At 50.1% G+C, this 25,906-nt stretch overlaps 1 protein-coding gene and 1 long non-coding RNA gene across 3 annotated transcripts in view; one reads left to right on the forward strand and one right to left on the reverse strand.

Moving 5' to 3' along the window:
- The window catches only part of LOC146796757 (uncharacterized), an 82,527-nt gene that overhangs the window by 31,341 nt on the left and 25,280 nt on the right, over window positions 1-25,906 (reverse strand). The window lies entirely within an intron of this gene.
- The window catches only part of PRKCB (protein kinase C beta), a 1,047,370-nt gene that overhangs the window by 9,759 nt on the left and 1,011,705 nt on the right, over window positions 1-25,906 (forward strand). For both annotated transcript variants that reach the window (XM_085629465.1, XM_085629464.1), the window contains exon 2: window positions 14,725-14,756. In XM_085629465.1, coding sequence (XP_085485591.1) covers window positions 14,725-14,756 — 32 coding nt within the window. The remainder of the gene's footprint in view (window positions 1-14,724; window positions 14,757-25,906) is intronic.

Raw genomic sequence — 25,906 nt, forward strand, 5'->3', positions numbered from 1 at the left:
TGCATCGGGTACTTGTGATACTGACAGCTTACAGTGCTGGGGTATTTGTGGATCGGGTACTTGTGAAACTAGCAGCTTACACTGCTGGGGTATTTGTGGATCAGATACTTGTGAAACTGGCAGCTTACAATGCTGGGGTATTCGTGGATCAGATACTTGTGATACTGACAGCTTACAGTGTTGGGGTATTCGTGGATCAGATACTTGTGATACTGACAGCTTACAGTGCTGTGATATTTGTGGATCAGATACTTGTAAACTGGCAGCTCACACTGCTGGGGTATTTGTGAACCAGGCAGTAGATGGTGCTTAGACACTTCTAAAACGGCAGCGTGCAGTGCTAGGATATCCCTGGATCTGAAAGTAGACAGTGCTTTGATACTTGTGAACCTGGCAGCTCACTGTGCTTGGATCTGTGTGGATCTGGCAGTGTGCAGTGTCTGGATATCTGTAATACCTGCAGTGCTGTGGCACTTTTGAACCTGGCAGAACAAAGCTTTGAAATAATACATCTCTGTTAATGTACAGCACCTGTGGTGTTGACAGTGTAGCGCCTCGAAAGCCCGGTGGGCGCCCATTGCTTTTGATTCTTGACGTGGTTTGTGGGTTGCAGTGCTGCGGTCCTTGGGACGCTGGGGCTGTGTTTATGGGGTGGCCCCTTCTTAGGGAGGTTGCAGCCCGTTTGGGTGGCTGACCGCCGCAGTGCTGGGGCAGCAGCTGGCTGGGAGAGTCCAGTGAGTGAATGTTCACCGCTGTCAGTCCGCCGTGCCAGGGCATATGGGGCTCAGTGGTTTGGGGGAGTTTTCAACAATAGCGATTTTATATTTGTAGAACTGGACTCATGCACAGCTGGGATAATTGTGGCGCCAGATATGTCCTCTGGCTGGACACTTGTTGTTCTGGCAGTGTGCAGTGCTGGCTGCTGGTGGCTCAGCTGTGTGCAGTGCTGGCGGCTCAGCTGTGTGCAGTGCTGGCTGCTGGTGGCTCAGCTGTGCAGTGCTGGCTGCTGGTGGCTCAGCTGTGTGCAGTACTGGCTGCTGGTGGCTCAGCTGTGTGCAGTACTGGCTGCTGGTGGCTCAGCTGTGTGCAGTGCTGGCTGCTGGTGGCTCAGCTGTGTGCAGCCAGCTGACTGCTGGTGGCTCAGCTGTGTGCAGTGCTGGCTGCTGGTGGCTCAGCTGTGTGAGTGCTGGCTGCTAGTGGCTCAGCTGTACGCAGTGCTGGGACTTTAGAGGGTCTGGGCAGCATAAACTGCGGCAATAGTTAGTCTGCCTTTAAACACTGCTTAGAGCATACAGTCCCTGGCAGTATACAATATTTATAATGCTGGTAGTATACAGTGTCTTGATGTCTCTGGTGCAGGCACTATACAGTATTTGAAATACTGGTAGTATACAGTGTCTGGATATCTTCAGAGGAGGCAGTATACAATAATTATAATGCTGGTAGTATGCAACATCTGGATGTATCTGGTGCAGGCACTATACAATATTTGTAACGCTGGTAGTATATAGTGACTAGATGTCTGCAGTGCAGGCTGTGCGCAATATTTGTAATGCTGGGAGTATACAGTGCCTGGATGTCTCTGGTGTAGGCAGTGCACCATATTTGCAATGCTGGTAGTATAAAGTGTCTGGATGTCTTCGGTGCAGGCAGTACACTATATTTAGATATGTGTGCGGCTGGGTCCATACTCTATTGGTAACTTTGCAGTGGTGGCTGTCTATGGTGGTATATGAACATTTGTGATACTGGCAGCATGGAGTGTGTGTTTGTTTGTGGCCTAGCAGCAATATCTGCTGTGGTATTTGTGGCACTGTGAGTATACATTGTTGTGATATTTGAGGCCGTTGCAGCGTGCATTGTTTGGATGTGTACGGCCTTGGGTCGTTGCAATGCTGGTAGTGTACATTGTTGTGGTATTTGAGGCCCTTGCAGGGTGCATTGTTTGGACGTGTACGGCCTTGGGTCGTTGCAATGCTGGTAGTGTACATTGTTGTGATATTTGAGGTCATTGCAGCGTGCATTGTTTGGACGTGTACGGCCTTGGGTCATTGCAATGCTGGTGGCCTACATTGTTGTGATATTTGAGGCCCTTGCAGCATGCATTGTTTGGACGTGTACGGCTTTGGGTCGTTGCAATCCTGGCAGTGTACATTGTTGCATTATTTGAGGTTCTTTCAGCGTACATTGGACATGTTAGGCCTTGGGTTGTTCCAATGCTGGTAGTGTACATTGTTGTGATATTTGAGGCTCTTGCAGCGTACATTGGACATGTTAGGCCGTGGATCGTTCCAATGCTGGTAGTGTACATTGTTGCATTATTTGAGGCTCTTGCAGCGTACATTGGACATGTTAGGCCTTGGGTTGTTCCAATGCTGGTAGTGTACATTGTTGTGATATTTGAGGCTCTTGCAGCGTGCATTGGACATGTTAGGCCTTGGATTGTTCAATGCTGGTAGTGTACATTGTTGTGGTTTTTGATGCCCTTGCAGCGTGCATTGGACATGTAAGGCTTTGGATCGTTGCAATGCTGGTAGTGTACATTGTTGTGGTATTCGAGGCCCGTACAGTATGCATTATTTGGACATGTAAGGCCTTGGATTGTTGCAATGCTGGTAGTGTACATTGTTTTGGTGTTTGAGGCCGTTGCAGCGTGCATTGTTTGGGCTTGTAAGGCCTTGAATCATTGCAATGCTGGTAGCGTACATGTTGTGTTATGTTATTTGGTTTGTAAAGCGCTCAAATCACCCTGGGGCATCTCGGCGCTGCATAATAGACTAATATCCAAAAATAGCAGGTCAGCAGGGGGAACTAGCAGAAGAATCAGAATAAAAGGGTTTTCAGTTTTTTCTTAAATAGCTCGTATCTGGGGATGGATTGTAGAGTGTAAGGAAGCTGGTTCCAATATTTTGGGGCCAGATATGAGAAAGATCTGCCTCCCGTTCGGGAGAGACGAAAGCGAGGGACTAGTAATAGGCCCAGGGAGCTTGATCCAAGGTGCCTTGAAGGAGAATATTGAAACAATTTTTTTTGTAGATAGATAGGCCCTCTATTGTTGTATGCGATGTAGGTGAAGCAGCAGATCTTAAAAAAAGATCTCTTTTTCACCGATAGCCAATGTAGTTCTCTAAGTAACGATAAGGAAGGAGTTCCTGCAGGTTGGTTTAAAATCATCCTTGCCGCAGTATTCTGAACAACCTGTAATTTGGCTAAGAGGGTCATGCCTACTTCTGCCATCAGGGCATTGCCATAGTCCAACCGGCTGGTGACCAAAGCCTGAACTAAGGTCCTACGATGGTTAGTAGGTATAAAAGGAAGAATTTTCCTCAGAAGCCGTAGACAGTAGTAACATGTGGCAGATGTGTTGATGATATGTTCTTTCATCGACAGAGCCCTATCGATTTTTATTCCCAGATCATTGAGTGAAGCCTTAGGAGTGGGGGCCACACCTAATTGAGTGGGCCACCAATCATTTGTCCAGACCTCCGCTGCTCTGCCTAGTAGCATGATCTCTGATTTATCTGGGTTTAATTGAAGATAATTGGCCGTCATCCAATCATATATAGTCTTTAGGCCGTTAGCAAAACGGATTTTCTCATTCTCTAAATCATTTCCCATAGAGAACATGAGCTGCGTATCATCTGCATATGAGATATCGAAGCCCAGCGGTTCAACTATCTTCGCCAGAGGAGACCTATAAATGTTAAAGAGGGTCGGACTCAAACAGGAGCCCTGCGGAACACCCCTCTTTAACGGCATTTTTGGCGAGGAGTAAGGCCCCACCGTAATTATTTGAGATCTTTCAGACAAGAAGTGTATTAACCACTTCAAAGCCGTTCCTTTGATGCCCCCATCGACTAGTCTCTCCGCCAGCTTTTTGTGCGAGATGGTATCAAAAGCCGCGGAGAGATCTAGAAGAATCAGAATCACTGAGCCCCCTGCATCAACTGTCTGTCTAAGTGAGTCAGTTACTGCCAGTACCGCAGTTTCTGTACTGAAACCTTTTCCGAAAGCCTGATTGTGAGGGGTCTAAAATACCATTCTGTTCAAGATAGAAGCAAAGTTGTTTATTTACAATGCCTTCAAGTTGTTTACCCAATAATGGTAGTAGGGATATAGGGTGATAGTTGGAAAGAATAGTCGGGTCAGCTGAGGGTTTCTTCAAGGTAGGCCGGACAGTTGCCTCTTGCCAAGCAGTAGGGATGGTGCCCGTGGTTAAGGAGGAATTAAAGATATCTCTAATAGTTGGAGCGCAGCTAATGGCTATAAGAGCCATAGTTTTTGGGGGACATAAATCCTTTGGGGACCCTGATTTTGCTTTAGCAAGGCCATTTATAACTTCTTCCTTCGTAACCAGTGCGAACTGCTCCAGACAGGCCTCCTTTGCTGTTGATGCTTCCACCATGGGGTTAGACAGCAGATCTAAAGTTAAAGGGGTCTCTGGAGGGAAGTTGTTATAAATTGTGGATATCTTATCCCTAAAGAACAATGATAATGGATCAGAGATTCTGAGATTCAATAGATGGTTGTGCACACACTCGGGGAGATGTAAAGTCTTTGACTATGGAGAATAATACTTTCGAGGAATTGCTAGCTTGTTCTATTTGTGTTATGATTGAGGTACGTCTCGCTTCTTTCAAATTTAGATGATAAATGGCCAGAGATCGTCTAAATAGAAGTCTGGATTGACATTCCTTAATAGACCGCCAGAGTCTCTCCAGACGCCTACAATTGGCTCTTTCCTTTTTAAGGTCCTCTGTGTACCAGGGGTTGGAGGTTCGCCTTGTACCTGTGCTCTGTTTAGATGGAATAACTGCATCAAAGGCACTACAGAGAGCAATATTCAGATATTCCAATTTTTTGGAGGTATCGTAAGAGTTATTTCCCCCAGGAGGCGAGAAGGCGTTGTTAAAAGCCTCTATAGACAGATTTCGCCACATTCTGTATTGTCCCAGGGGTACTCTCTTCTGAGGCTCACCCTTTTTTTCCCAGGCCTTATTAGAGGAGAATGAGATTAATGAATGGTCACACCAAGTCAGAGAAAGGGGGGGGCACACTTCAAGTGGTCGTCATTAGAAAATATTAGATCCAATAGATGGCCAGCTTGCTGAGTGGAGCCCACCACACGCTGAGTCAGACCAATCGAGTTCAGTGCGACAAACAATTTATCAACCTCTGAGTTAGAGTGATCTCCAGCGTGAAAATTAAAATCTCCAAGGAGAAGAAAAGTATTGGAAGCCATTACATGCAATGCTATGAGTTCCACTAGGAGATCCGCAAAGTTGGCTTTAGCTCCAGGAGGTCGATACAGTAGAGCACCATGCCAGGAGTTGGTAGAGGATTCGATAACCTTGAAGATTCCTAATTCCAGCTATTCATTTTGAATCGAGAACACCCAATTCACTTTAAAATGTTTCTGGAAGGCAATTGCAATGCCACCCCCTATTTTCCCTTCCCTATTTAAGTGTATAAATTGGTAGTTATCAGGAATAGCCAGATAAAGCTGCCGATGGTTCGTGGAATTAAGCCAAGTTTCTGTAAGAAAACATAAGGCAGGGCTATTCGTGGTGATAAGATCCCAAATTTCAAATGGATGTTTGGCAAGGGACCTTACGTTGCACAACACATTGTTTGACCCTGCTATAGAGTAAGCAGGGGTCACTCCCCCTTGGCGCAGATCCCCTAAACGGGTCTTCGTAGAGAATCGACAGGTCAAACAAGCGACCGGGCCTTCCAATGCTCTAGGAAAGCTCTGAGAACAAATGATATACTTATGGCTCTTTTGGGTCCAGGCATCTCTTATGGCCCGTAGAGAGTCTGCAGAGTAAGTAATACGACTGCTACCGCTATTTACCAGAGGAGCGGCAGCCTCTCCTGTACCTGGACGCGGCTGGACGTGGACGGGCGCAGACGGGCTTGCCTTTAGCGCGCCCTAGGCGCGCTGTCGGCGCGCTGTCGGCGCGCACGCGCAGTCATGGTCGTCTTATAGCAACTAGAGACAAACGACTAGCGCGCTAAGTATGCACCCCACCCAATATGTCTGCCTGATTCAAATGTGAGTATTGTGGTCAGATAGGAAGCACACAACCGCTAATTATCCAGCGTGGTCACTGTCACAACATCAGCCAAGATTTAAAATACGACGCAATTAAGTTTAAAAGAAAATAATGGGGAAAATACCAGCAAAGCAAAGCACGAACTCCCGGCTTCCGCCTCAGGAGGTTAGTCTATAGTGCAGTGCGCACGCGCAGTCATGGTCGTCTTAGCGCGCTAGTCGTTTGTCTCTAGTCACTATAAGTATGCACCCCACCCAATATGTCTGCCTGATTCAAGTGTGAGTATTGTGGTCAGATAGGAAGCACACAACCACTAACTATCCAGCGTGGTCACTGTCACAACATCAGCCAAGATTTAAAATACAACGCAATTAAGTTTAAAAGAAAATAATGGGGAAAATGCCAGCAAAGCAAAGCACGAACTCCCGGCTTCCGCCTCAGGAGGTTAGTCTATAGTGCAGTGCGCACGCGCAGTCATGGTCGTCTTAGCGCGCTAGTCGTTTGTCTCTAGTCACTATAAGTATGCACCCCACCCAATATGTCTGCCTGATTCACGTGTGAGTATTGTGGTCAGATAGGAAGCACACAACCACTAACTATCCAGCGTGGTCACTGTCACAACATCAGCCAAGATTTAAAATACAACGCAATTAAGTTTAAAAGAAAATAATGGGGAAAATGCCAGCAAAGCAAAGCACGAACTCCCGGCTTCCGCCTCAGGAGGTTAGTCTATAGTGCAGTGCGCACGCGCAGTCATGGTCGTCTTAGCGCGCTAGTCGTTTGTCTCTAGTCACTATAAGTATGCACCCCACCCAATATGTCTGCCTGATTCAAGTGTGAGTATTGTGGTCAGATAGGAAGCACACAACCACTAACTATCCAGCGTGGTCACTGTCACAACATCAGCCAAGATTTAAAATACGACGCAATTAAGTTTAAAAGAAAATAATGGGGAAAATGCCAGCAAAGCACGAACTCCCGGCTTCCGCCTCAGGAGGTTAGTCTATAGTGCCATTGTTGTTGTGGTATTCAAGACCCATGCAGTGTGCATTGTTTGGACATGGAAGGCCTTGGATCGTTGCAATGCTGGTAGTGTACATTGTTGTGATATTTGAGGCCCTTGCAGTATGCACTGCTTGGACATGTAAAGCCTCCGCTCGTTGCAATGCTGGTAGCGTACATTGTTGTGGTATTCGAGACCCATGCAGTGTGCATTGTTTGGACATGGAAGGCCTTGGATCGTTGCAATGCTGGTAGTGTACATTGTTGTGATATTTGAGGCCCTTGCAGCATGCATTGTTTGGATGGGTACAGCCATCGATAGTTGCAATGCTGGCAGTGTACATTGGTGTGGCATTCCAAGCCCTTGCAGAGTACATGGTTTGGACGTGGAAGGCCTTGGATCGTTGCAATGCTGGTAGCATACATTGTTGTGGTATTTGAGGCCCTTGCAGTGTGCATTGTTTAGATGTGTAAGGCCTCGGCTCGTTGTAATGCTGGTGGCCTAGATTGTTGTGATATTTTAGGCCCTTACAGCGTGCAGTGTTTGGATGTGTAAGGCCTTCGATAGTTGCAATGCTGGTAGCGTATGTTGTTGTGGTATTTGAGGCCCATGCAGTGTGCATTGTTTGGACATGAAAGCCCTTGGATTTTTCCAGTGCTGGTAGTGTCCATTGTTGTGGTATTTGAGGCTCTTGCTGCGTACATTGGACATGTTAGGCCTTGGATTGTTCAATGCTGGTAGTGTACATTGTTGTTGTTTTTGAGGCCCTTTCAGCGTGCATTGGACATGTAAGGCTTTGGATCGTTGCAATGCTGGTAGTGTACATTGTTGTGGTATTCGAGGCCCGTACAGTATGCATTATTTGGACATGTAAGGTCTTGGATTGTTTCAATGCTGGTAGTGTACATTGATTTTGTTTTATGAGGCACTTGCAGCTTATATTGTTTGGACATGGAAGGCCTCTGGTCGTTGAAATGCTGGTAGTGTACATTGTTGTGGTGTTTGAGGCCCTTGCAGAGTACATCAGACATGTAAGGCCATGGATCTTTGCAATGCTGGTAGTGTACATTGTTGTGATATTCCAGGCCCTTGAAGAGTACATTGTTTGGACTTGTAAGGCCTTGGGTCGTTGCAATGCTGGTAGTGTACATTGTTGCCTCATTTGAGGCTCTTGCAGTGTACATTGGACATGTTAAGCCTTGGAACATTCCAATGCTAGTAGTGTACACTGTTGTGGTATTAGTGGCCCTTGCAGCGTGCATTGTTTGGACGTGTAAGGCCTTGAATCATTGCAATGGTAGTAGTGTACATTGTTGTGGCTTTTGAGGCCCTTGCAGTATGCACGGCTTGGACATGTAAAACCTCAGCTTGTTGCAATGCTGGTAGCGTACATTGTTGTAGTATTCGAGACCCATGCAGTGTGCATTGTTTGGACATGGAAGGACTTGGATCGTTGCAATGCAGGTAGTGTACATTGATGTGATATTTGAGGCCGTTGCAGCGTGCATTGTTTGGATGTGTACGGCCTTGGGTCGTTGCAATGCTGGTAGCCTACATTGATGTGATATTTGAGGCCGTTGCAGCGTGCATTGTTTGGATGTGTACGGCCTTGGGTCGTTGCAATGCTGGTAGCCTACATTGTTGTGATATTTGAGGCCCTTGCAGCGTGCATTGTTTGGACGGGTACGGCCTTGGGTCATTGCAATGCTGGTAGTGTACATTGTTGTGATATTTGAGGTCATTGCAGCGTGCATTGTTTGGACGTGTACGGCCTTGGGTCATTGCAATGCTGGTGGCCTACATTGTTGTGATATTTGAGGCCCTTGCAGCATGCATTGTTTGGACGGGTACGGCCTTCGATAGTTGCAATGGTGGCAGTGTACATTGGTGTGGCATTCCAGGCCCTTGCAGAGTACGTTGTTTGGACATGTAAGGCCTTGGATCGTTGCAATGCTGGTAGTGTACATTGTTGCATTATTTGAGGCTCTTGCAACGTACATTGGACATGTTAGGCCTTGGATCGTTCCAATGCTGGTAGTGTACATTGTGTGGTTTTTGAGGACCTTTCAGCGTGCATTGTTTTGACATGTAAGGCCTTGGATTGTTGCAATGCTGGTAGTGTCCATTGTTGTGGTATTCGAGACCCATGCAGTGTGCATTGTTTGGACGTGTAAGGCCTTGAATCATTGCAATGGTAGTAGTGTACATTGTTGCCTCATTTGAGGCTCTTGCAGTGTACATTGGACATGTTAAGCCTTGGAACATTCCAATGCTAGTAGTGTACACTGTTGTGGTATTAGTGGCCCTTGCAGCGTGCATTGTTTGGACGTGTAAGGCCTTGAATCATTGCAATGGTAGTAGTGTACATTGTTGTGGCTTTTGAGGCCCTTGCAGTATGCACTGCTTGGACATGTAAAGCCTCAGCTCGTTGCAATGCTGGTAGCGTACATTGGTGTGGTATTCGAGACCCATGCAGTGTGCATTGTTTGGACATGGAAGGCCTTGGATCGTTGCAATGCAGGTAGTGTACATTGATGTGATATTTGAGGCCGTTGCAGCGTTCATTGTTTGGATGTGTACGGCCTTGGGTCGTTGCAATGCTGGTAGCCTACATTGATGTGATATTTGAGGCCGCTGCAGTGTGCATTGTTTGGATGTGTACGGCCTTGGGTCGTTGCAATGCTGGTAGCCTACATTGTTGTGATATTTGAGGCCCTTGCAGCATGCATTGTTTGGACGGGTACGGCCTTCGATAGTTGCAATGGTGGCAGTGTACATTGTTGTGGCATTCCAGGCCCTTGCAGAGTACGTTGTTTGGACATGTAAGGCCTTGGATCGTTGCAATGCTGGTAGTGTACATTGTTGCATTATTTGAGGCTCTTGCAACGTACATTGGACATGTTAGGCCATGGATCATTCCAATTCTGGTAGTGTACATTGTGTGGTTTTTGAGGACCTTTCAGCGTGCATTGTTTTGACATGTAAGGCCTCGGTTTGTTGCAATGCTGGTAGTGTACATTGTTTTGGTGTTTTTTAGGCACTTGCAGCTTATATTGTTTGGACATGGAAGGCCTTGGATTGTTGCAATGCTGGTAGTGTCCATTGTTGTGGTATTCCAGGTCCATGCAGTGTGCATTGTTTGGACGTGTATGGCCTTGAATCATTGCAATGCTGGTAGCTTACATTGTTGTGGTATTAGAGGCCGGTACAGCGAGCATTGTTTGGACGTGGAAGGCCTTGGATCATTGCAAAGCTGGTAGTGTACATTGTTGTGTTGTTTGAGGTCCTTGCATTGTATATTGTTTAGACATGGAAGGCCTCGGATCGTCGCAATGCTGGTGCTGTACATTGTTGTGGAGTTTGAGGTCTTGCAGCGTGCATTGTTAGGCCTCGGGTTGTTGCAATGGTTGTAGTGTACATTGTTGTGGTGTTTGAGCCCCTTGAAGCGTACATTGTCAGGCCTCGGGTTGTTGCCATGCTGGTAGGGTACACTGGCTGGATGTTTGTGGTTCTGGTCTTATTCAATATTTATTTACATGCAGTGATGACGATCTACAGTATTCACGTATGCACGGCACGAGTTTCAAATCTTTGATATGCTTACTGAGCTTAAACCTGATGTTATGTTTCTGACGGAGACATGGCTACATGCAGGGTCCAATCCTACTATTGCGAACGCCATCTCCACAGGCTACCTGTTACTAAGAAAAGATAGGTTGGGTGGTCGTGTGGGGGAGTAGCCATCATTTCTAAAAATTCGTTTACGTGCACTGCACTACCCACTTTAGAGTTGGATGGTGCTGAGAGTCTCGGCTTCCTGTTACTGGTATCTGCCCACCAGTCAATTGCAGGCACTATAATTTATCGGCCTCCAGGACAGGCGACACGTTTCCTGGAGTCAATAGGCAACGCTATTGCACCTATTATTGCAAAATACAAACAATGTCTGGTACTTGGGAGATGGATGAATGCACTGACCCGGAGTCTTTGAACCTGTATGAATCTTTCAGCATGTTAAACCTTACCCCGTATGTTTTCACCCGTACGCATGAAAGGGGCCACACCCTTGATCAGGTTTTTTCAAGGGATAAGATTGAAATGGACCCGCCCTGCCCTATTGTATGGTCAGACCATTGCCTACTTACATTCAGAATAAATAAAAAATCGTTTCAGTCTCAAATACAATGTACGTCGCGCACCAGAAGTTTTAGACCTTTTAATCAGATGACCGTGGCAGCACTAGGCAATGCACTTAAAACTCATCCTATCTGTTACAGTGACAATTTAAGGAACGATGCATGTTCATTAGAAAGCTGGCTGGAATCCCGTGCGAATAAGCTTGCTCCTCCTAAGTCCCGTGCAGCTAATGGTGGCAGAGCCTCAGCCCCATGGTTCACTGAGACTCTTAGGAAAAGCAGAAGTTTCTGCAAACGTCTGGAGAGAGCTTGGAGAATGGACTATAGTTCTGTGGATAAGTTAACTTATAAAGTGGCATTAAAAGGCCACTATGCTAAAGTTTGCTTGGAAAAAAAGAACTTCCTGTCCTTTAAAAACAGATAAAGCAGGCAATAAAAGTAAGGAACTGTTCAAAATTGTCAAAAATTTCTCTGCCCCATGCGCAACAAAAAGTATTTTTATTCCCACAAATGAATGGACGACCAGCATTGCACACTATTTCTATACAAAGATCACTACCATCCAAGCTACGCTTGGTGAAGCACCCACCGCCACAGCAGCCATTTTTGATAAGCTCCCCCCTGCTTTACCCAACGCTGGTGGATCCCTATTGCACTTTCCTCCAATCACGCTGGATGACTCACTAAAGATAATGAAATCACTGAAATCAGGCTCACCCTCAGACCCCTGCCCTGCGGAAATACTGGCATCTGTTGCAGAGGTGATGAACCCGGCCGTCAACAAGGTTCTGAACCTCTCTCTGGCTGAAGGAGTGATGCCGGATAGTTGGAAGCACGGGAAAATGCTCCCTCTTCAAAAAAAAAAAGCTTCCGCCTACCGTGCTGTAGCCAGTAAGTAACTACAGGCCAATTTCGTTGCTGCCTTTTTTCTCCACGACGGTCCTTGAGAAATTTGTAAATAAGGTTGTTGCGGAGTTTGTTGAGACCAACTGTGTATTACATCCAAGCCAATCAGGGTTCCGAGCTAATTTCAGTACTGAAACAGCCCTTTCGGAAATCTCTGAATCCATTAAACCCACACTTGATAAAGGAGGGAAGGCAGTTTTGATACTGTTGGACCTATCCGCAGCTTTTGATACCGTGCCCCATGACCTCCTTTTGGGTAGACTCCAAGGATGTGGTATTGGGGGCACAGTCCTGCAGTGATTCAGATATTATCTGGAAAATCGTCTGCAAACAGTTTGGTCTCCCCCTTTTGCGGCCCCTATCCTGCCACTGAATGTAGGTGTTCCACAGGGATCTATTTTAAGCCCCACTTTGTTCAATGTGTTTATGGCCCCCTTGGCACCATTGGCAGAACACTACGGCGCTAAAATCATTTCTTACGCTGATGATGCACAACTGTTGTTCACGTGTGGTAAGGATGAGGCCCTCAATGGGAACGAGATAAACACCTGCTTGTCAGCAGTATTTGAGTGGTTTAAACAGAATCAACTACTGTGCAATTCGGAGAAATCAGAAATTATCTTCTTTGGTCTGAACCCGGGGGAAGAGTGGCGTGATTGGTGGCCACAGAACATGTCTCCTCCTGCTACCTCAGCCACAACTGTCAAGAATCTTGGGGTAAAATTGGACACGGGTATGTCCATGAAATCCCAGGTTCAGGCTGTGGCTGGCACATGTTTTGGCCTACTTAAAATGCTGCGAAACTTCCTCCCGCTACTTCCAGTTTCCCGCAGGAAAACAGTAGTACAAGCACTGAGTCTGTCCTGCCTTGATTATGTAAACGTTCTTTAAGTCGGCCTTCCGGACTATCTTCTTGGCCGCCTCCAGGTGGTACAAAATGCTGCGGCTAGAGCCATACTTATGGTGGACCTCAGGACACACATGACTCCTCACCTGAAGTCCTTGCATTGGCTTTCAGTACGCAAGAGGGCAAATTTCAAGGCCTTGGTGTTGGCTTATAAGGCCTTCCACAATATTGGGGCCTTATATCTGAGAAACAGGTGCCAGCACTATGTTCCATCTAGAAGTCTGAGGTCTTCCAATCAGCTACTCTCGCAGATCCCAAGGTTCTCCCGCTCTCGTTTGGGAGGGCGGTCTTTTCAAGTGGTGGCCTCTCGGCTCTGGAATAACATGCCTCCAGCCTTGCGTCAGGCACAGGACCTCCTCAGCTTTAGACGCGGTTTAAAAACCTGGCTGTTTGCACAATAGGTCAGCGGCCTGTTCGGTTCTGTCACTGGTTCTCTTTTCTTAGCCCCGGGACACTCTTAGGAGTAGCCGCGTGCTCTATAAGTACCCAGTAACATAGTAACAAGTTGCCTGCACTTCGCCCGTGAGCGTGCAAGCTCGGGTGTCTCTGGAGCATCGCACAGCACAACTCACCTGCACTTTGTACCTCGATTTTAGAAGGCCAACGAAGCAGCTAGGACTGCCTGCTTTTTAAAGAACGCTGGTTTGCCCAAGTCACTTGCACTTTACCCATTAACGAACAAACTCAGGCTGAGATCTGGGCCAATGAAGGAGCGAGGACGGGCTACCTCTAAGAACATTGTTCGCTTCGAGAGGGCCTACGAAGCAGCAAGACACTCACTATCTGTGAACGAGCAAAGTTATGCTGAGATCTGGGCCGATGAAGAACCAAGGACAGGCTACTCTTCAGAACCTTGTTCGGCATACGTCACTCGCGCTTTATATTGACACTAATTCAGTGTACGCTATAACATGTAATAGGAGGTTCAATCAAACATTAAAACTATCCTTTGAAAACCACTGGGAAGGTGCCACATGGGCAATCGGGTCTTGAGGGCACCTACAGTTCTACACACAATAAAACTAAACTGTGGAGACTTTTAAATGGGTGACTTTACGGTTCTGAAAAGGTTTTTATGTTTTACTTTTGTGACCACAAATGAGTGTATTATGAAGGTATTTTTACAGCCTTTCAAATGGCGGCAATTTTTGATTGATGAATGAATACCTTACCAAAGAAAATGTTTTTTTCTCTGTATCTTAAATGAACACATAGGAAATGATTTGGTTTTTTAGCAACTGTATAGAATGATGTTTATTAACTATGCCAATAAACTTTAATTAAATTGTCTTCACATACTTGTTGAGCCGGCCGCATGTGGCATTTGATTATGTGCCCCACTGATTGTATACATTATTTTGATCCTCCCACTGCTGCCAGTGTACAGTGTTGTATATATGTGGTGCATTCAGCACACATTGCTTGAACGTTTGTGGTTCTGGCAGTATACAATGCAGCGGTGTTTGTTGTGCTTGAACGTTTGGGTGGATGGCAGTCTGCGTTTCTGTGATTTGTGGGTTGAATTAGAGAGTGCAGTACTGACATGTTGGGTACCTGGGGACACGGGGCGTCTATTGCTGTGTTAAGTGGGTAGCTGAGATGCTGGGGTATTTAAGTGGCTTGATCAGTGTGTGCGGATGTGGTTGGGTAGTTGGGATGGTTCAGATCTGAGGGGCTATTGAATATCTAAACATCTATATATTTATTTTATTACAGGGGATTTGGAAAGCAAGGATTCCAGTGTCAAGGTAAGAGTGACCCGTCGAGCTTGTCCTGGTTTTCATGGTCCCTGGAGGCTGACGTACTCTGCGTTGCATGTGATTGGTGGTTGTGGTGGGTTGGTTTATCTTGGGTGCTTCTGACAGATCGCATCCTATTGCTGTGTTTGGAAAGGTGCTGTCAGGCTGTCTCAAGAAGTGTTAACTAGGGCAGTATTTAATTTATAAAAAACAAATCATACGTGGGGGGGTCTGCTGCTGAGTGGTGGGGTTGCTGGACACCATGGTTGCGGAGTCTTGATTCCACCTCCTGCCTCTTTCTTCTGCCACCCTGCACTTCACTTCGTGTCTGTTTATCTCAATACCGTAGGTTCTTTTTCATTCTTGTTCCCGCCTGTTTTTCACTGTTTCAGCCGGGTGTGGTTGCTTAGTGGACTAATGCGTCCAATGTAGGGGCCAGAATTTGACTTTATGGTCACAGATTCAAATCCTGGCAGGACCACTCAACCTTTTAACCTTTTGAGGTCAATAAAATGAGTACCATTGAGTTACGTAACAATAAACATCTGTTATTCAGAGCCAGGGTGTCCACAGGTGAACTTGCGCTTTACAAATACATATGGTATGTTATGTTTCCCTATCTTTGTTTTCCTGCTTTTTTTTCTCTCTCTTGCTCTGGGGCAGTCTGGTGAAAATTACTTATTGGTCCCCATCAACAAGTGTCGGTGCCCACCACCACCAAGAACCGGCGCAAATTAAGTGCTGAATCCAGGATGCACCACTGCTTCGAGTGGGTGGTACCTGTGGGTGCAGCGGAGTATGCACACCCCAAAGCTGCTGTGAGTGCCTTCCTCGTCCCTTCGCTTCTACCTTGTGGGTGCTGCGGGCATGCATGCCCTGAGGGTGCGGGGGGGGGTTCCCTGGTGCTGTCAGTGAACGCCTTGATGTGCAGTGCTGTAGGTGTGCCCTGTTGTATCTGGTGCTCAACGCCTGCTCGGAGCTCAGGCCTTTCCGTGTTTTCTTCAGCTGTGCCTCTGACACTCCGTGTGCTCTGCTGCGAGTGTGCAGTGACCGTAGTCCGCGGTGCCGGTCCACTGTACTTGATGACCTCTGCTCAGGGCATCCTGTCCTCTCTGGGCTCCTCCTTTGGCTTTCCTTGTGCAGGGCTGTGAGTGAGCCCTTCAGTGTGCAGCTTGCCTCCCAACCCCATGACACCTTGAAGCTGAACACACCCCTCCCCTTGGTGAGCGCCAGGGCAGCCAGTGAGAACTGCTCTCAGCTGCCTGTATTTCCCTTCCTGCTCCGGGCTGTAGGTCCGACAGTGAGTCCTCTGGGGGTGGCCACGGCTGTGCAGTGCCTGCTGCTCTGTGCCTCGGGCAGTGCCTAGTGTTATTGTTGTCTGCCCAGAACTGCTGCTTTCTTCCTGCTTGGTCGGGGATGAATCTGGAGCTCCCTTGGTGTGCCCTGAAGGTGCCCTTCGATGTGCCCTGAGTGGACCCCTGGCTCGCCCTTGGGCGAGTAATGTCCGGCCCCTTAGTGTGTCCAGTTATGCCTGGTGTTTACTGGTGACACTGACACCTGCACAGAGCTGCCTGTTTCTTCCTGTTTGTTGAGGGCTGTAGCTCTGTTGCTGTTCTTGCAGTGCTCTGAGTGTGCAGCCGGGTGTGCAGTGTCTTCCCTTTACTGTGTCTCCATGGTGTGTCCTGACGTTCCTGGTGTTTACTGGTGACACTGACACCTGCCCAGAGCTGCCTGTTCCTTCCTGTTTGTTGAGGGTTGTAGCTCTGTTGGTCTTGCAGTGCTCTGAGTGTGCAGCCAGGTGTGCAGTGTCTTCCCTTTACTGTGTCTCCATGGTGGGTCCTGCCGTTCCTGCTGTTTGTTGGTGGCACAGACACCTGCACAGAGCTGCCTGTTCCTTCCTGTTTGTTGAGGGCTGTAGCTCTGTTGGTCTTGCAGTGCTCTGCGTGTGCAGCCGGGTGTGCAGTGTCTTCCCTTTACTGTGTCTCCATGGTGTATCCTGCTGTTCCTGGTGTTTGTTGGTGGCACAGACACCTGCCCAGAGCTGCCTGTTCCTTCCTGTTTGTTGAGGGCTGTAGCTCTGTTGGTCTTGCAGTGCTCTGAGTGTGCAGCCGGTGTGTCTAGTGTCTTCCCTTTACTGTGTCTCCATGGTGGGTCCTGCCGTTCCTGCTGTTTGTTGGTGGCACAGACACCTGCCCAGAGCTGCCTGTTCCTTCCTGTTTGTTGAGGGCCTTAGCTCTGTTGGTCTTGCAGAGCTCTCGGTGTGCAGCCGGGTGTGCAGTGTCTTCCCTTTACTGTGTCTCCATGCTGTGTCCTGCCGTTCCTGGTGTTTGTTGGTGGCACAAACACCTGCACAGAGCTGCCTGTTCCTTCCTGTTTGTTGAGGGCTGTAGCTCTGTTGGTCTTGCAGTGCTCTGAGTGTGCAGCCGGTGTGTCTAGTGTCTTCCCTTTACTGTGTCTCCATGGTGGGTCCTGCCGTTCCTGCTGTTTGTTGGTGGCACAGACACCTGCCCAGAGCTGCCTGTTCCTTCCTGTTTGTTGAGGGCTGTAGCTCTGTTGGTCTTGCAGTGCTCTGAGTGTGCAGCCGGGTGTGCAGTGTCTTCCCTTTACTGTGTCTCCATGGTGTGTCCTGCTGTGCCTGGTGTTTGTTGGTGGCACAGACACCTGCCCAGAGCTGCCTGTTCCTTCCTGTTTGTTGAGGGCTGTAGCTCTGTTGGTCTTGCAGTGCTCTGAGTGTGCAGCCGGGTGTGCAGTGTCTTCCCTTTACTGTGTCTCCATGGTGTGTCCTGCTGTGCCTGGTGTTTGTTGGTGGCACAGACACCTGCCCAGAGCTGCCTGTTCCTTCCTGTTTGTTGAGGGCTGTAGCTCTGTTGCTGATCTTGCAGTGCTCTCGGTGTGCAGCCGGGTGTGCAGTGTCTTCCCTTTACTGTGTCTCCATGGTGTGTCCTGACGTTCCTGGTGTTTACTGGTGACACTGACACCTGCCCAGAGCTGCCTGTTCCTTCCTGTTTGTTGAGGGCCTTAGCTCTGTTGGTCTTGCAGAGCTCTCGGTGTGCAGCCGGGTGTGCAGTGTCTTCCCTTTACTGTGTCTCCATGCTGTGTCCTGCCGTTCCTGGTGTTTGTTGGTGGCACAAACACCTGCACAGAGCTGCCTGTTCCTTCCTGTTTGTTGAGGGCTGTAGCTCTGTTGGTCTTGCAGTGCTCTGAGTGTGCAGCCGGTGTGTCTAGTGTCTTCCCTTTACTGTGTCTCCATGGTGGGTCCTGCCGTTCCTGCTGTTTGTTGGTGGCACAGACACCTGCCCAGAGCTGCCTGTTCCTTCCTGTTTGTTGAGGGCTGTAGCTCTGCTGTTCTTGCAGTGCTCTGAGTGTGCAGCCGGGTGTGCAGTGTCTTCCCTTTACTGTGTCTCCATGGTGTGTCCTGCTGTGCCTGGTGTTTGTTGGTGGCACAGACACCTGCCCAGAGCTGCCTGTTCCTTCCTGTTTGTTGAGGGCTGTAGCTCTGCTGTTCTTGCAGTGCTCTGAGTGTGCAGCCGGGTGTGCAGTGTCTTCCCTTTACTGTGTCTCCATGGTGGGTCCTGCCGTTCCTGCTGTTTGTTGGTGGCACAGACACCTGCACAGAGCTGCCTGTTCCTTCCTGTTTGTTGAGGGCTGTAGCTCTGTTGGTCTTGCAGTGCTCTGCGTGTGCAGCCGGGTGTGCAGTGTCTTCCCTTTACTGTGTCTCCATGGTGTATCCTGCTGTGCCTGGTGTTTGTTGGTGGCACAGACACCTGCCCAGAGCTGCCTGTTCCTTCCTGTTTGTTGAGGGCTGTAGCTCTGCTGTTCTTGCAGTGCTCTGAGTGTGCAGCCGGGTGTGCAGTGTCTTCCCTTTACTGTGTCTCCATGGTGTGTCCTGCTGTGCCTGGTGTTTGTTGGTGGCACAGACACCTGCCCAGAGCTGCCTGTTCCTGCCTGTTTGTTGAGGGCTGTAGCTCTGTTGCTGATCTTGCAGTGCTCTCGGTGTGCAGCCGGGTGTGCAGTGTCTTCCCTTTACTGTGTCTCCATGGTGGGCCCTGTTGTTTGTTGGTGGCACAAACACCTGCTCAGAGCTGCCTGTTTCTTCCTATATGTTGAGGGCTGTAGCTCTGTTGGTCTTGCAGTGCTCTGAGTGTGCAGTCCGGTGTGCAGTGTCTTCCCTTTACTGTGTCTCCATGGTGTGTCCTGCTGTTCCTGGTGTTTGTTGGTGGCACAGACACCTGCCCAGAGCTGCCTGTTTCTTCCTGTTTGTTGAGGGTTGTAGCTCTGTTGGTCTTGCAGTGCTCTGAGTGTGCAGTCCGGTGTGCAGTGTCTTCCCTTTACTGTGTCTCCATGGTGTGTCCTGCTGATTGATGGTGATACTGACAAATGCACAGAGCTGCCTGTTCCTTCCTGTTTGTTGAGGGCTGTAGCTCTGTTGGTCTTGCAGTGCTCTGCGTGTGCAGCCGGCTGTGCAGTGTCTTCCCTTTACTGTGTCTCCATGATGTGTCCTGCCGTTCCTGGTGTTTGTTGGTGGCACAGACACCTGCTCAGAGCTGCCTGTTCCTTCCTGTTTGTTGAGGGCTGTAGCTCTGTTGGTCTTGCAGTGCTCTGAGTGTGCAGCCGGGTGTGCAGTGTCTTCCCTTTACTGTGTCTCCATGGTGGGTCCTGCTGTTTGTTGGTGGCACAGACACCTGCCCAGAGCTGCCTGTTCCTTCCTGTTTGTTGAGGGCTGTAGCTCTGTTGTTGTTCTTGCAGTGCTCTGAGTGTGCAGCCGGGTGTGCAGTGTCTTCCCTATACTGTGTCTCCATGATGTGTCCTGCCATTCCTGGTGTTTGTTGGTGGCACAGACACCTGCTCAGAGCTGCCTGTTCCTTCCTGTTTGTTGAGGGCTGTAGCTCTGTTGGTCTTGCAGTGCTCTGAGTGTGCAGCCGGGTGTGCAGTGGCTTCCCTTTACTGTGTCTCCTGCTGTGCCTGGTGTTTGGTAGCGCGAGCTCTGATCTGTGGTCTGCTCTGCTTGCTTTGGGTTCTACCCGGTCCCCTGGGGTGTGTTTGAAGCCCTGTGAGTGGCTCCTCTGTTGTGCAGTGTATGACCCTTGGTGCAGTGGTGCTGCTCCACGGCGAGTCCCGCTGTGTCCGTTGATTGGTCCTTACTGCCTGCTTTGGGTGATTACCCTAAGGGCATCCGTGCAGTGTTGTCTCCTGGTGCAGTAGAGCTGCACCACGGCGAGTCGTGCTGTGCCCGGTGATTGGTGAATTGCTAGTCCTTCCTGTTTGCTTTTGACCTAACCCTCAGGGTGTCGGTGCAGTGCTGTCCATGTGCCCTCAGGCGTGCAGTGTTGTTTCCTGGTGCAGTGGGGCTGCAAGAGGGTGGGTGCTGGTGTGCCTGGTGGCACCTGCTCGTAGTTGCTGGTCTTTCATGTTTGCTTTGGGTTCTTGCCCTGAGTGGTGTCTGTGCAGTGCTGTACACATGTCGTCAGGCGTGCAGTGTTTCCTGGTGCAGTAAGGCTGCACCACACTGAGCCCTGCTGTCACTGTGTCCGGTCATTGGTGGCGCGTGCTAGGAGCTGTGGCCTGCCCTCTAAGCTTTGGGTTATACCGGTGGAGGGGGGGGGGGGGGGGGGTGTTGCCCTCCTGTGCTCGTGTCCTCGGCTATTCAGTATTTGTCCCGTGATGTACTAGAGCTGTGCTCCAGTGTGTCCTGCAGTGCCCGGTGACGCGCGCTCGGAGGTGTGGCCTGCGTGTTTGCTTTGGGTCATACCCCTGGAGGGGGAGTTCGTATTTGCCCTCCTGTGCTCGTGCCCTCGGGCATGCAGTGCTGTTTCCTGATGCAGTAGAGCTGTGCTCCAGTGTGCCCTGTGATTGATGACGCGCGCTCGGAGGTGTGGCCTGCGTGTTTGCTTAGGTCATACCCCTGGAGGGGGGGGTTCGTATTAGCCCTCCTGTGCTCGTGCCCTCGGGCATGCAGTGCTGTTTCCTGAGGCAGTAGAGCTGTGCTCCGGTCTGCCCTGTGATTGGTGACGCGCGCTCGGAGCCGTGGCCCGCCCCGTTTGCTCTTCTTCCGCCCTTGGCGTTTTCCTTACTCAAACACGGCGATGGCCCGCAGCTCCCGGCCCCAGGCACTCGGTTTCCGCTTCCTCTGCTGGGCAATGTCTGTTGGCTTCGGTATTACAAATGAGAATGGATATGCGGGAGACCCTCGGGCGTTTTTGTGAAGAGGGGTGGGGGGTGCTCCATCACCCTGCGTGTTCTCATCTGAGGGGCCGCTGGGGAGGCGAGAGCTGGCGGGCTGTCGTGCAAAACCAGCTGCATATTTCATAAAATGCCACATAGCGCCTCTGTGCTCGGGCCGCTATCCCCGGAGCCTGGCGATTTAAAACAGCCTGCGGCCTCCGAAAGTAAGATTAGCAAATGACTCCATGCAGGGCTTTAAGTGGGATGAAAAAATGGGAGTGGCAAATGTGATTAAGGGCGTGGCTTAAAAAACACCTAAGTTAAAAATCTGTGCTTAGCATAGGGTGCCTCCCGTCTTGTATTTTGCTGTTCCTGTCATTGCATCCAGATATATGATACAACAAGTAACATCATACCCACAACAAGTCAGGACTATTGGCTTTGTTATTGGTTGTTAGTTACAGAAGATAAATAAGCAGCAACTATAGCTTGTAATATTATTGAAAAAGTTTCCACTTAAAGCCCTGGTGACACCACGACAGTTTTGCTGCTCCTGAGTTTCAACAAGAGAAGGGAAATCCAGAGAGAAAATGACTCTCTTTAAAGGATTTCCCTTCGCCTACAACGCTCACCTGGCATGACGTCATGCCGTAACTTCTCCACTAGTGAGAAGTGAGCAGTGTGCTGCTGTCACTGCAGTCCGGAAAAAAACAGAGCGCCAGTGCCTGGACGCAAAACAGAGCCCGATAAAGACCCGTTTCGAGGCCCCTTTTAAATAACTGCTGGTGCTCAGCACCGGTGAGACCCGGCCCCCTTAAAGCCCTGACTCCATGTCAACCGGGACAAACATCTGAAGTCCTAGGCTTTCCTTTAACAATACAGTTAGGGTCACTGGAATTATGCGGCAGGAGAGGGCCAAAGTATGCGGCAGGGGCGAGTAAATTACGCGGCAAGAAAAGGCATGTTATCCAAGCAATTTTTTTATAGCAATACTTCATTAATTTGTACTTTTTACAGTTGTTAACACTTTCTGGGCGTTGGGAACCTCATTAGTGCCAATTTAAGACCTAAATATAGCAATAATCAACAGAAAGGGGACCAGTCAGCCTTTGCAAAAGGCCTTCCACGGGTGGGGGGGTTGGGGGGGATTAGCTTGTGCCGCTGCGTTTTTAGTAACATTTAAACCATTTAACCCCTTCAGTGCCCATGACGAGCTGGACTCGTCATGGGCTGCGGTGGCGCTGTGCCCATGACGAGTCCAGCTCGTCATGAACTCCGCCCGCTAATGAAAGGCGCGGCACTGGGCGGGGAAAGGGGCGGGCATGCAAGGGGTTAAGCTAGAAACAAACTTTTTTTTGGTTGTTAAAAACTGCAGATTATGCAACAGATGATGGATTATGTGGCAAATCTAGAATTAGGAGAAAATCACAGCAGCCGCACAATCGCATAATTCCAGTGGCTCTGAATATAGTGCATGCTGGGATATGCATTACTTGTTTGTGTCGAACCAGTTGGGTTAACTAACACACCTCAAAACAATGATTAGAAAATGGTGAACAAAGAGGCGGAACATCGGGTCACAGTCTGACACAGCGTCATCTGGGTACCTTATCCTAAAAGCATGTAGATCATGGGCAGGGTGCGTCCGCCCAGAGACTGACTGGGGCAGAACGCGTCCGCCCAGAGACTGACTGGGGCAGAACGCGTCCGCCCAGAGACTGACTGGGGCAGAACGCGTCCGCCCAGAGACTGACTGGGGCAGAACGCGGCTGCCCCGAGACTGACTGGGGCAGAGCGCGGCTGCCCCAAGACTGACTGGGGCAGAGCGCGTCTGCCCCGAGACTGAGTGGGGCAGAGCGCATCTGCCCCGAGACTGACTGGGGCAGAGCGCGTCTGCCCCGAGACTGACTGGGGCAGAGCGCGTCTGCCCCGAGACTGACTGGGGCAGAGCGCGTCTGCCCCGAGACTGACTGGGGCAGAGCGCGTCTGCCCCGAGACTGACTGGGGCAGAGCGCGTCTGCCCCGAGACTGACTGGGGCAGAGCGCGTCCGCCCAGAGACTGACTGGGGCAGGGTGCGCCCGCCCAGAGTGTGACTGGGGCAGAACGCGACTGCCCACAGACTGACTGGGGCAGAGCGCGCCCGCTCCGAGACTGACTGGGGCAGAGCGCGGCGCCCCGAGACTGACTGGGGCAGAGCGCGTCCGGCACGAGACTGACTGGGGCAGAGCGCGTCCGCCCAGAGACTGACTGGGGCAGAGCGCGTCCGGCACGAGACTGACTGGGTCAGAGCGCGTCCGCCCCGAGACTGACTGGGTCAGAGCGCGTCCGCCCCGAGACTGACTGGGTCAGAGCGCGTCCGCCCCGAGACTGACTGGGTCAGAGCGCGTCCGCCCCGAGACTGACTGGGGCAGAGCGCGTCTGCCCCGAGACTGACTGGGGCAGAGCGCGTCTGCCCCGAGACTGACTGGAGCAGAGTGCACATGACTCCAGGAATATGGGTCTGACCTGCGACTGAATGGGGCAGAGTGCATCTGACACAAGACAGACTGGGGCAGAGTGTGCCTCACCTGCAACTGACTGAGGCAGAGAGCGTCTAACCTGTGACTGACTGGGGCAATATTCACAAAAAATTATAAACCATATGAAAAGCAATAAATGAATCAATGTTTGAATAGCAAAGAGGGAACAGTGCAAAAGGGAAAAGTATAGAGAGACCCAAATACAATGGTACTTTCTGAAAAAATATAGCAAATTTATTTATTTTTCTAAATATTAAAACAGTTGAGAAAATGGCGCTCAATACAATATAGTGGTACAGAGACAATGTGTATTACAAACTAGACAAGTGGCAGACAAAAATGCATGTCACATAGAGGGAACAGCAAAGAACAAAATAATGTGTCCTTCACAAATTTAATGGCCACAATGCGTCAACGGCGTTTCGACCTCTGTAGAGTTACACGGTCATCATCAGGACTGGAATTCAATTGAGCGTCCAAGGATTCTATTCAAAATAACACTCCAACCCATTATTTTCTTGCATAGGTTGGCATAGGATTCCAAAATTCATTAAAATGTAAGATGGGCAAGCATGAAAATTAGCCGTCCAAGGATATTGAGAAGTTTCAAGAAGGCTGCATCCATATAATTCAACAGATCATGCCAGGTAAGAGGTGATCAAATCACCAAGATATTGCAATGCCACAATGGGCAGAAATCAACCCGATAGTAGCAGCACCAGCAGGCTGGGTTAAATCCAGTCTTGAGGCTCTTTCTGAAGTCCATCAGCAAGGGTGATGTTCGGAGGTGAAGAGGGAGGGCAGGGCATTGCAGGACTTGGTGACGAGGTGGGAGAAGGAGCGGCCTCCGATGTGGCTATGGCGATGCATGGTGTTTGGCGAGGGCGGCGGAGCAAAGGTTTTTGGATGGTTGGTGGAAGTTCGGGTGGTGGTTCATATATGCTGGTCTTTGATCATGGAGGGCTTTGTAGGCATGTGTCATTAACTTGAATTGGCATCTTTTCTGGACGAGGAGCCAGTGGAGGCACCTCAGGTGTTGTGATGTGGTCCTTTTGGGCAGGTTGAGGATCAGTCTAGCCACAGAGGTCTGTATCACCTGGAGCCTTCGCATGAGTTTGGTGGTGGTTCCTGCGTACTGGGCGTTGCCGTAGTCCAGCTGGCTGGTGATTGGGGCTTGCTGGACTGTTTTTCTTGTGCTGATGGGGAGCCTTTGGAAGCTTCTTCAGAGCATGCGGAGAGTGTGGAAGGAGGCAGAGGAGGCTGCGTTGATCTTTCGTTTCATGGTGAGTTTGCGGGTCATGATGATGCAGCGATCAGCACTTCGGTCTTGTTCGTGAGTTCAGGCAGTTGTCTTTCATCCAGTTGGCGACATTCTTCATGCAGTTGTGGAAGTTGGTCTTAGTGGTGGTGGGGTCTGTTGAGAGCGAGAGGATGAGCTGGGTCTCGTCGGCGTAGAATATGATGTTGAGATCATGGGTTCTCATGATGTCGGCTAGAAGCGTCATGTAGGTGTAGAAGATGGTGGGGCTGAGGGATGAACCTAGAGGGACGCTGCAGATGGTGTTCACTGACTTAATAAGTGAGAGTGTGGCCTGCGACTGACTGGGGCCGAGCGCGTCTGACCTGCGACTGACTGGGGCCGAGCGCGTCTGACCTGCGACTGACTGGGGCCGAGCGCGTCTGACCTGCGACTGACTGGGGCAGAGCACGTCTGATCTGCGACTGACTGGGGCAGAGCGCGTCTGACCTGTGACTGATTGGGACAGAGCACGTCTGACCTGTGACTGACTGGGGCAGAGCACGTCTGACCTGTGACTGACTGGGGCAGAGCACGTCTGACCTGTGACTGACTGGGGCAGAGCACGTCTGACCTGTGACTGACTGGGGCAGAGCACGTCTGACCTGTGACTGACTGGGGCACAGCGCGTCTGACCTGTGACTGACTGGGGCACAGCGCGTCTGACCTGTGACTGATTGGGACAGAGCGCGATGACCTGCGTCTGACCTGCGACTGACTGGGGCAGAGCGCGTCTGACCTGTGACTGACTGGGGCAGAGCGCGTCTGACCTGCGACTGACTGGGGCAGAGCGCGTCTGACCTGCGACTGACTGGGGCAGAGCGCGTCTGACCTGCGACTGACTGGGGCAGAGCGCGTCTGACCTGCGACTGACTGGGGCAGAGCGCGTCTGACCTGTGACTGATTGGGACAGAGCGCGATGACCTGCGTCTGACCTGCGACTGACTGGGGCAGAGCGCGTCTGACCTGCGTCTGACCTGCGACTGACTGGGGCAGAGCGCGTCTGACTTGCGACTGACTGGGGCAGAGCGCGTCTGACTTGCGACTGACTGGGGCAGAGCGCGTCTGACTTGCGACTGACTGGGGCAGAGCGCGTCTGACTTGCGACTGACTGGGGCAGAGCGCGTCTGACCTGCGACTGACTGGGGCAGAGCGCGTCTGACCTGCGACTGACTGGGGC

This window comes from Triturus cristatus, chromosome 10 (genome assembly GCF_964204655.1).
Source record: "Triturus cristatus chromosome 10, aTriCri1.1, whole genome shotgun sequence".
In the NCBI taxonomy this organism is placed as follows: domain Eukaryota; kingdom Metazoa; phylum Chordata; class Amphibia; order Caudata; family Salamandridae; genus Triturus; species Triturus cristatus.